This window comes from Aptenodytes forsteri, unplaced genomic scaffold (assembly GCF_000699145.1).
Source record: "Aptenodytes forsteri isolate BGI_AS27 unplaced genomic scaffold, ASM69914v1 Scaffold1301, whole genome shotgun sequence".
Lineage (NCBI taxonomy): Eukaryota > Metazoa > Chordata > Aves > Sphenisciformes > Spheniscidae > Aptenodytes > Aptenodytes forsteri.
This window is the reverse complement of record NW_008795496.1, coordinates 197-11471: the sequence shown is the minus strand read 5'-3', so window position 1 is coordinate 11471 and position 11275 is coordinate 197. Positions and strand designations below refer to the sequence as shown.

The 11275-nt window shown below is 38.6% G+C and overlaps 1 protein-coding gene across 1 annotated transcript; it reads right to left on the bottom strand.

Annotated features, from left to right (window-relative positions):
* Positions 1-666: 666 nt before the first annotated feature.
* On the bottom strand, positions 667-10155 carry LOC103900954 (SERTA domain-containing protein 2-like). Its single transcript, XM_009281749.2, has 2 exons — positions 10085-10155; positions 667-4340 (listed from the first exon to the last, which is right to left on the bottom strand). The coding sequence occupies exon 2, from the start codon at positions 4334-4336 to the stop codon at positions 3485-3487; it is 852 nt and encodes a 283-aa protein (XP_009280024.1). The 5' UTR covers positions 4337-4340; positions 10085-10155; the 3' UTR covers positions 667-3484.
* Between the last annotated feature and the right edge of the window lie 1120 nt (positions 10156-11275).

Sequence of the window (11275 nt, the reverse complement as noted above, 5' to 3'; positions counted from 1 at the left end):
GTCTGTAAGTAGCAGCCAGCACGGTCTCATCCATAAAACAAAGTTCATTGCGAAGAGTCAGGATCTCATTTTAGAGGTCCACAACAGGAAGAGGATGGACACCTTTAAACCTGAAGTCGCTGGTGTAATTTGTATTAGCACAGACCAGCAACCAACCTTCCACTAGCACCGAGTGGCAGTATTTTTGTATACAAGTCTGAGGTGTCAACAGTACATGCGTCAAGGACACTTGTATCTGACACTTGCTTTCAAGCATGGCAACCCCTGAAGCAATACTAAGAACTGCATGGGCCGGGAGGACTACACAGGGCAGTCGGGACAAAAACCAGAGGACCGCTAAGTGCTAACGAACATACAGCACCTGTTCACAACAGGAATCCCCCACCCCACCGGCCAGAAAAAAAAATGCTCTGTGGGCCATCCCTCATTCTGTGGGGACAGGACGCACAAAGGGGACGTGAAGCCGTGTACGGTATTTAGTATTTCTGGGGAGGAAGGAAGGAAAGGGGGAGGGAAAAACAAAAACAAAAAAAAGGTGTAAAAGCAATCACCTAGGGAGAATGCTACATCTTCATGAGCGAAAGACCAGATGAAGGGTGGCAAGGTACCGCGTTTTTTTTGTTTTGTTTTTAAACCAGTCAAATACTGAAGGCTTCAAAATATAAATGGTTAAACTGCAAAACTGTGGCTTTTATTTCCAAACATACAATAAATAGGTCCACCACAACTAGCCTCTAACTTCATTTTACATGGAAGGATTTTAAAATTAGTTTGTGCATATTTAAAAATTAAACTTCCCTTTGCACATAACTCCATACATAACCGAACTGCATTACATACCAGCTTACGGTCTTGGGACTGTGATGCAAGCAACCAATTAGAAACAGAGCTTTGTAGCAAGCACCTGAACAAAAATTGCATTTTGAATTGTTGATAAAACATCTACCAACAATTTAATCTGTTTCTGAAGTATACAAAAAAATTCAGCATGTAAATGCTGAAAAGCAAGTCGTCTTATGTTTCTGTAGGGGCTGCAAGGTGAGTAAGTGGATTTATTAAGTGTTCACTATTTGCTATGTGATACAATTTTCATACCAAAATATCTTTACTGCATAGTAACATTCCATATTTTCAAATGCAAAAAGAAATTAGATGCAGTCTTTTTATTTTATTCCTCATCACTGAATTTAAAGACATTTTTAACCACAACTCTGCTTCATCACAGTGCAGAAGGCCCTTAATAGTTCAAGGATTTATTCAGTCATATCTTCAATACAAAAGTAGAGGCTGAGGAAAAGCCAGAGTAGTCTATACACAATGCACAATCTGTGTACATTCTGAACCTGTACCTCTTCAAGAACTATTTATACACTCTTCAAAAAAATCCCTTTATCCAGCAATTCAAAATATTTTAGATCAGAAGTTTTATATTAGAATCAATACATTATATGCATATAAATACACTTATACCCTTCGGTTGCCAAACAACCCAGATGGCTGCGAGGACGCGACCTGAACTGGTTCTCCATTGGTTTGGGATACCAAATTGTATCGGCAGCTAACTGTTAACCGAAATAGTCACAGTAAAAAAATGGAGATCTTTGCACAAGGTAGGTGTGCCACAGCATCAGTTAAGACTAGAAATACTAAGTGACACCCTGTCCCCTTCAATAGGGCCAGGATTTCAGCTTCTGTGAGATGCAACACACAGGCAACATTTTTTTTTTCCTCTGCCGATGCCCCGTTCATGAAAAGTCTCAGCAGAACAACAAAAAAACCTCCAAAAAACAACAAACCAAAGCAAAGCTTTTACAACTGCAAATCTTCTTACAAGACAGGTGCTGCAGCTTTCAAGAACAAAGTAAAAGTTTTATAATTAAGAAATAAAATAAAATACCCCCCAAAACTAACGTGCAAGTGTGTAGTTCAGAAGACGATAGCAAGGATCAATATAGACCTCAGTTCAAGCTGAAACACAGTATCCAAACTGTCTTATGGAAAAATAGTTCTCACTGCAAATCTCACCTTCAGTTAATGAGCGCGCTTATATATACCTATACACACACCTGCCACACACACGCACCCCTCCTTCCCCAGTACAATCTGCAGCACCATCAGCAGCAACCATCACGATGCTTCCAAAGCCCACGCAGGCCCCAGCCCTGGCGCTGCATCCGAGCGGTCAGACCCCTGAGCTCTCACGGACACCGCTGCAGGATGGTTCTTAGTCATCAGCACTGACTCACCACGTATCAATGAGCATTTCGGGAGTATTCAAAGCAGTAAGCACTGGTGTAGTAAGAAGTGTTCTCAACTTTGTTTCTTAAAGGATACAGAAATGCTGACTCTCTCGAGTATCCTCCAAAGGTGCTAGAAGTTTTAAGTTTGAAGCATTTCTTTCCACAATGCCAGGTATACAAATGTGTATCTTTTTAAATAATATTGCACATAAAAATCATCTTAAACTTTGTAGTGAAAGCAGGGTTGAAGGACAGTGTTTTCCAAAACAGCTTAAAAAGCTACCTGTACATAGTAAGTTTTAATTTAAAGAACGCCGAGATTATTCAAAATCTAAGCACGTAATACTGACAGAAAAATGTTAAATTGCACAATCTACATATAAATTACATTTGTAAATACTTAAAAGTTTTTAAACATTGAATACCCTTGATTTCACAAATCAGCTAGGTCACCGTCAAAGGATCAGCTTAATGAGTTAGAAGTACTTTCCCCCAGAAAAAAATAGAAACAAAAAGATCTGCAGTCTTAGACGAAGCACTGGAAAGAGTTAAAGCATTTCAGCTCAGAGGTAGTGCTAAACACATCCAACTAGAAGTCCATTATATTTGAACTATGATGAAATAACGTAGTAAAATGTAGAAAGACTATAAAATTTACAAAAATAAATAGTTCTGAATGCTTTAGAAAATGCAAGAGACTTCGTTGATAAGTGTCTTGATTTGCTTTTCTGGCCAAAAGAAAGCAAAGTGTGTCTCATTTTTAAAATATACCCATCTCTAGTAATGCGTCTGCAATCCACGCAATCCAACTATGCAACTTGACATATGCCAGCCTGGCATAGACTCTGATATTAAAAATAAAGTGGAGGCTTTGTAAAAGATCATCTCATATGAAATTTGTTTTGCATGTAAATTCTTCTGACAAATTGAAAATTGCAAATAAAAAAGTTTATTGAAAGAGGCATGAAGGGTGATAAGGGTATGTGCCTATTGTTCCACATACACCCTGGAAGGAAAAAGATGATTGCACAGTTCTGATAAATAAATATTTCTTTTTTTTTTTTTTTAATAAAAATCTGCCACTTTTTTTGGTTTATAAGTTTTGGAATTATTTAGAAAATCCCACTATGGACAAATTATTTTTAGTTTGTGTTTTAAAGAATTTTTTACAACTTTTCCAGTGGCTTTTATCCTGAAACCAAATGAAAGTGGCAGTTAAAAAGTATCTTTGGGTAAAACAAGTATCAGGATCCAACGAGAATTTCCATGATGTGGTCCAACTCACTCAGATCTGTTCTACATATCTGAATGTTGCTTGCTGAAGAAGAATTACAAGATGGAAAGGTTTTCAATGGTTCTTCTGTAGCGAGAGATGGTGGTCTGGGCGGCATTAGTGGAGGGCAACAAAAGTCTGAATCATACATTGAAGTGTCAATATCTTCAAAAATGTCATCTATTGCCAAATCCTTCAAGTAACTAGTTGAATTTGAAAGCTCAAAGGATCCAAACACGCATTCAGCTCCCTTCAAATCCTGTCTATCATCTTCTAGTTTTAGACCAGTATTTTCTGGGAACTTTGGCTGGTCATCTCCAGTAGGAACCAGACAAGTAGGCGGGCTTATATCTTCTACAAAGTCTAAATCCTTCAGAATAGATGAAATAGCAGATGACATATCATCATCTGAAACTATCAGCAGGCTATTTTCAATTGGGTCTTCTACAGACCGCAAGTCGCAACAGTTAGACTCTTGCTGACTAATACCTGAAGGCAACTGAAGAGAAATCCCAGATGATTCCATCCCTGTGTAGCTGTGAGAACTAGGAGTAATGCCAGGGCAGACATTAATTGGCTGCTGATTACTCTCCTGCCTCATTTCCTCTTGGATTTGCCGTACTGTGTTGGCTATGAGGACAGAGCGGTGCAAGTTCGGTTCCACCAGCATTTTGTACGTCTGTAACTTGGTGAGGCACATATTAAGCACCAACTGCCTCTTAAGCGGATATGGCAGATTTCGACTGGAATCAAAGGCACTCGAGAGACCAGCCATGTTCTCCTCATAGTCACTCAGCTTGCGTTTTAGACCTCTCCCCAACATGAACCTGAAAGAGAGAAATTATGAATTAACCTTGGGCAAGACTATCGCTTCTTCTGCAAGATCGCAACAGACACTTTTGAAAAGTCTGTAGCATACAATGTATTGGTTAACTTAGACTCTAATGCCATAGAACACTGAAAGACAGAATAAAATCCTACACAAGATACTACTTTCATTGAGAAGATGCACTTTCCAGTTCTATTGTTTCACAACAATTTTTTTTTTTAAACAGAAAACATGAAAGAAATATAGTGTTTTTTAAAAAAAGCTATATACATCTAAGTTTGGTTTTAAGGTTTACTTTTAACTCTACTATGAGAATATAAATTTAATTATTTAAAATCTTTAATAGATGAGCTTTTTAGCCTCTTATCCATTTAGATTATATAGCATACAAAAATTCATTAATGAGAAATATCTGAATGTCCACGTGAAATAAAATAGATGCTTATACTAAGGATTATAATAACTATACAGAATATTTCAACGTTTTCATTTTAACATTTGTTCCTAGGTACAGTAGGTAGGATTTTAAAGCTAGTTTCAACACCCATTTTTATCACATTAAGGTATTCTTAATGTCTCGCTCAGTGTCTCTGAGAACTCTCTATAGAACTCATTTACCTCCCTCCTCTTTGGTGACTTAAAGTTGTTTTACTACAGTCGAACCACCCAGCAAGACCAACAACAGGCCCTCCTATGGGATCCTTATATCCATTCCACACCTTAGTAGTTTAGCTAAACAGTGGGAGGAAATTTGGCTGGGCCACAGAGCTCACAGAATGATGATCGGTGCTCATGGCTGCTGGTTCACAACCTACTACTGACTTAACACTAAGGACATCCAGCAGGAGGCTATCAAATGGCATTTTAAAAATGACCAATTTTAGTAAATAGCTAAAAGAAAAGAAATAGAATTTAGTTGCTTTCAGTCTGCTTTGTGTGCTTTTGCATTGAAATATGGTAGGTCTAGAACATTGTGGTACAAAAAACTGCATGCACACACACCTAAAATACACGTGATCCAAACAAATACATGCTTGGATACTTTACAATTACTATTCAAAAATATGAAGCGTTTTATTAGGGACAACAAGCACTATCCAATCACTTGTATAAACATAGAAAAGGAGTATACCGTGCACAGGAAACACTGGTAGAATCTTGATTACACACATCTTGATGTGTCCATGGAATACAGACACCTCACTCCCAAACAATTAAACAAAATTAAGCAATCATAAATTAGACACCCTGTGGCAGATTAAGGGCAGATCCTTCATACACAATGATCCAGACTCTGCATGCTGCAGAGGGCCTCCCAACTTCCTTTTCATGTGAGCACTGGATACTGCCAGCAATAGCTCAGCTGATTGCCGCAGCTGCCAGCTGCTAGCCTGTTGCTAGACTTTTGGGGACAAGGAGAAGGCGGCAGGATAAAGCCTCTTTTACTTTTGGGATTTCTCCAGATTTGCAGGAAGCACTGCAGGGCTCCATGGCTACATCCATCTGCCTAGACAAGACTGTTGGGAGAACTCAGCTCCTCTGGAGGAACAGAAAGCAAGCAAGCAGTGCGTACTTCTCAGCAAGACACACAGGAAAAACCAGACAGTTCGTAAAGGAGTTTAAGACTTCTCAATCATACCCACTTTTTCTTTTAGGGACATAGCTGGATGAAATCAAATTTGTCATAAGAATGCATTTTTATGTAACAGGTAGTAGCATGGCCTATACTTCAGTTTACTAACACGTTCACTGTTAAAACAACAATGAAAAACTTTGATTACTCGTAATTTACCAGTGCTGTAATTTTTTAACTTTGGAAGTCTGTTTTACTCCAAAGTTTTCTGCTAAACTGCCTCAGCACCAGCCGAATCTCTTTAAAAAACCTAAGGTGTCTGGATGTGGTGTGCCTATTCACCTAGGTGATCTTCCCACACCTATCACATATCGCTCCCCCATCCCAGCACCCCACTTAGAGCTAACAGAACCAGACAGTACTGAGCACTCAATTACAAACACAATCAGCAGAAATCTGGATACAAAGTTCAGGCACCAATAATAATAAAAGGGGGGGGCGGGGGGGGGCAGAGTGTCCGTGTGTGTCAGGCATCCTCAGTCAAACTATCGGCAACACTGTCAGCAACTGGTAATTTTAGACACAATCTATGGAAAAATCACGATTATGCAGGACTTTACAGTAAAACTGTTGCTAAATATACCAACTCATAACGTATCATGAAGACAATTAGTGTCTACAAATCATAGAAAACTCACAATTGATAACTCTCAATTTTAAGTAGCATTGAAATGTTGCTTAATACCTAAGGCATTACCCCATACCATTACTATGAAGAATAAAAGTATACATCAAAATGGCTATTTTTTCACTAAGCACCATCCTTCCCATACACTGCACACTAGTGGTTTCCCCCCCCCCACCCCCCCCCCCACTGACTAATCAAAGCAGACCAAAATTCACACTCACAAGGGAGTGAAATTAAGACCATACAGGGAACAGTAATTCTGACATTTTATACATTCAGAATGCTTGGTTTTTACAATTTACTGCTTTTAATATATTTTAAAATATACATTTACACTTCGTTAGACACACAGGAAATACCAGACTTATCTATTTGAATTATATAAATAATGTTAATTTCTAACATCTTAAAAATGTGCTAGTATTTAAATTCCATAAGCAAGCCTAAACAGCAAGCAAACTATCATATGCGAGGATATATAATTTCACAAAAGCGACTTAAAATTAAACGTTTAACTTCTAAATTCATACAGTAGTCTAATTAGACTAAATATTTCATGCTCATATACGCAGACACCCTCCTTTTCATTCCTCAAATTTCCTTCATAAAATTTGTCCCAGAGCATTCTAGAAATGTAATATGAGGAAATACGTAATGTGAGCATGACAGCACTCTGAACTATAAAAATGAAGTGCAAGAAACATTATTTGCTCCAACTTCAAATGTTTCTACTTAACAGACTCCCCACTGTAGATGGCAAAGACTTTTTTTTTTTTTTAAAAAATACACAAACATTGCCCTATCTTATGTTTTAGAAATTTTGCCTGTTTCGTATGCTTTTTGCCTAATTGAAGGATCCTTAAGTCTCCCTCCAGGAGCCAGATGACTTCAGAGGTTACATAAAAATTTGGAAAAGGCTAATGAAAGCCAGAGTACCAATGGTACAGTGCATTTAAAAATGACTAGTGTCATGGTTGCTACAGGAGACATTAAATTTCAGTTCTTGTCAAACACACTCAGCTGCTGACCTACAAAAGATACAAAGCCCCTTTGTTACCAGCTAATCTACATTTTATCAGGCCTTTTGCTTTACTTTCTAGCACAAGAATTTCTGACAGGGTTATATCCTTAACAAACTACTCCATATTTTCTAAGTAACTTGTTCTTTTGTAGCATTGCATATTAACACACACATCCCAGACCCAAAACTCGCACACCAGTCAAATGCTCTCTTTTGACAGCATTACTTTGCAATGTAAGATGTTGATCACATTATTTCATTATGCAGTGCTCTGTCCACTTCAATTTTTGGTACTAAGGAAAACAAACAGAAGTCCACACAAAAATCCACGCTACTATGCCCAGACAATCCTGTATTACCGCATGACTGCTGCACAGTTGTCAGTCCTTTCAATCAGCTGACAGAACGGCACAGCCAGTTCAAAGAAGCACAAGTTGGGCATACTAAAACACAAAGAGTGCCTAGAAACTGCACTCTCCTTGCTCCAGCCTAATTCCAGGAACCTACTCAGGTCTCAAAAAATTGGATCAAGTAACAGGATTTTGGAACATGCCAATCTGATAATTCTGTAATTTGTAAGTAAATAAACTGAACAAAAATTAAAGTTTATGCCAACTTCAAATGTGAGGTCTATACATAGCTGTTCAATAATAAAGGAAGCAAGCTGTAAGTTACCCTTCTCTTGAACTTTTAAGAAAAAGTTCAACAACCAATTTTTTTTGAGTTCAGATGCTCTATTTTAGAATCTTTTGTCATGAAAAAAGAACAGTGAGGAACACCACATCTCAATAACTTTTTTCTGGCATTTTCTCATCTTCTCTCATTATAGTAATGCAAACTGAGCCACAGGCCATTTATGGCAGAATGCTTTTTTAATTAAAATTATTTTGCAGATATAGAGAAAAGGAAGCAAAGTGAACTCAATGCTTAAGAGTGCCAAACTCTCCATCCGTATCACTGAACTACAAACGAGTCTGTATGTAGAAATTCTGCCCCTGACAGCATGTTCCTCAGTTCCTTCCAGTTCCATGGAGGACATTTCATAGAAACTCCTCCCTGCTAAGATGGGAAGAAGCATCCATGCACTGTAATCCTACACCGTACCAGGGTTTGAAAAAACTTGGAGGGAAGAGGCATGTCCCCAGTTGGCAAATCCACACAGAATACCAAACAAACAGGCCTGGTCAGAGTGTGCAGCTACTCAGAAGAAACATTCCAGGCTACCAAGAAAAATTCACATTGCGATGCGTTGTGGACAATACAGGACTCATGCCACCATTTCAGAGGAAAAACACAGCTCCATCTGTCACAGGGTCTGATAGTGCAGTGCAGCTGCCACTGACACATGGTTAGGAAGTACAGCTGGAAAGTCACAAAGAAGAATGCAGCATGTGAAAACCCTCAATTACTTCTATCTGGGCAAGCTACTTCTTAATTTCCTCTTCCTCACCTTCCAAAAAAGGTTTTAAGGGCAAGTTAAACAATGTTTAGAACTCAGAACCGCACACAGCTTTAATTTTCAGTAGAGAAAAGCTTCAAAAAACATGAGTGTATAAAACACGACTGCCACAGTTAGTATTGTCTGAACACAAACTTTTCATGCACAAAACAAGCACTATAGTCAACTACACAAGAGTTATTCATGTACCATCAAAGAATACGTTTAAATAGGAAGATCATCAATAAAGTACTTGGCCTGCACTATGCAGGTCAAAATCATTTCATTGATAGTGGTACCTTCTGGCTTTTCTTTTTAGGATATTATTAAATTCAGACTTGCTTGATCCTTTTCATACAGCCACAGTTGCATTTTTCAGCCTAAGACTGTGTCAAAGTGATAAATTGCTTTTTCTCGTAGGATAGAAATAGCAGATTTGAATAGGTGTAAGCACCTCATGAGTGAAAGCTGCCTGTCTAGCTTTCAGTAATGCAACTTAAGTATTAAAATCAAAATTAGAGACTCCTTGCTATTGTAATTTGGGTAATTCTCTTTCAAAGTCTCCCTTGGCTCATAACTGTAGAAAGCACATAACAGTAAAACCAGACAGAAGTCTCTCTGGATTGTAAACTTGTGTTAGTGACTGACCGAGGCTGATTGATAACCTGACTTCCTGCTCTCCCCTCTCTTCCATGGACACACATTTCACAAGCACACATCTATCTGCAGGAAGTGCAAGGGAAGACAAACATCCCTATAGTTATGGTTATTTCCCAGAATTATTTGACGTATGCTGCATACTATTTTTAATCACAATCTTTCCCCTACCCGACATACATTTTAGCTTAGGCAACACAACTTCATTAATAGTTTTAATTAACTGGTGGACTGGCTCTTGACTAGTATTCCACGTATAAGAAGCTGCACAAGAAAAAGCTAAGGCTGAAGGTACAGTTAACAGGCACAGTATAAATCCTTTCCTCCCGTCCGGACTTAACACTGATCACTTAAACATGACTTACGTAATACAGTAAGCTGTCAGACTACACAGAACAGCGTATCTGATCTGGTGTCCTCAGCAAGTGTTGGAGATCCCCATAACATCACATCTTGGCTGTTAGCAAAAATTAAGAGGAAGTGAGGCAAGAAGGATTAAACACCTTAGAACACGGAAGTAAAAAGTAATTTGGACCTGAAGACACTTTAAAATACACAAAAACGTATTTAAGTCCATTGCCTCCCCACCCCCCCCAGCCCTGCCCCAGTTTAGCCAAGATGAGTAACTGCTGGAGAAGGCACAAGTGGCTAGAAGTGCGCATACAGGGAGGAGTGCTGTCCTACCAGCTTACTCCCATACCTAAACTCCTATGTAACAACTTCTTTACAGGAGTTAGAAATGACCAGAAAATAGCTGCTCAAAAAAAAGTGAGAATTAATGTCAACTTTTTGGTCACCAAATCCTGACCTATAATACACCTAAGTCTGTTCCTAGAAAAGCAACTGGAACACAGTTGCAAGATACACTACTGTTCAGACTTTAAAAAAACCCAAAAACCAAAACAAACCCCCACCACACCGCCCGCCCCCCCCCCAAACCAAACCCCAAAGCCACACAGAAAAAAACCCCACACCTATGGATGTACCTAACATCCTTTCCCGCATTTTGAAAATAAGAGTAGGCTGAACAGTATTCATTAAGTAAAGGAATGAGAGGAAGACTGAGTCTAGCACAGAATTAGTCTGGAATTCATAAAACCTTCCCACTGTCACTTCACTATTTGTGGAAGTAGAGAATAAATATGTATCATACACTAATATTTTAGGAGCTGAAGTGATGTTTACAAAGCACTTGGGAGTAAGTTTTACCTTGATTTAAAAGTTAGTTTGAACCCCCCCCACGCACAACCTGTTTATGTTATGTCTAATGGGATCTGGAAAATTCCTGCACTTAAAGGACATCTTCCTAAGTTCCTTACTCCCATTTTATTTCATAAAGCACTGGTAAGAGCTTTGCTTTTCAAACTACCGCAGTTAAGTTTCAGAGCACAACATTTCACTCTGGAGAAGAAACTCCTCTGTTAGGATGTGTACCTTCCACAAGCTAAAACAAGTGGATCTGGGCTATTTACAACAGTAAATGAACTGTATTCTCAGCAGTCGACATCTATCACTAGAGGCTAATATAGAAAGCTGCTGAGGCAGTACCAGTGTTC

Excerpts from the sequence above, each read along its gene's own strand:
- LOC103900954 (XM_009281749.2), bottom strand. The coding sequence starts at position 4,336 with ATGTTGGGGAGAGGTCTAAAACGCAAGCTGAGTGACTATGAGGAGAAC.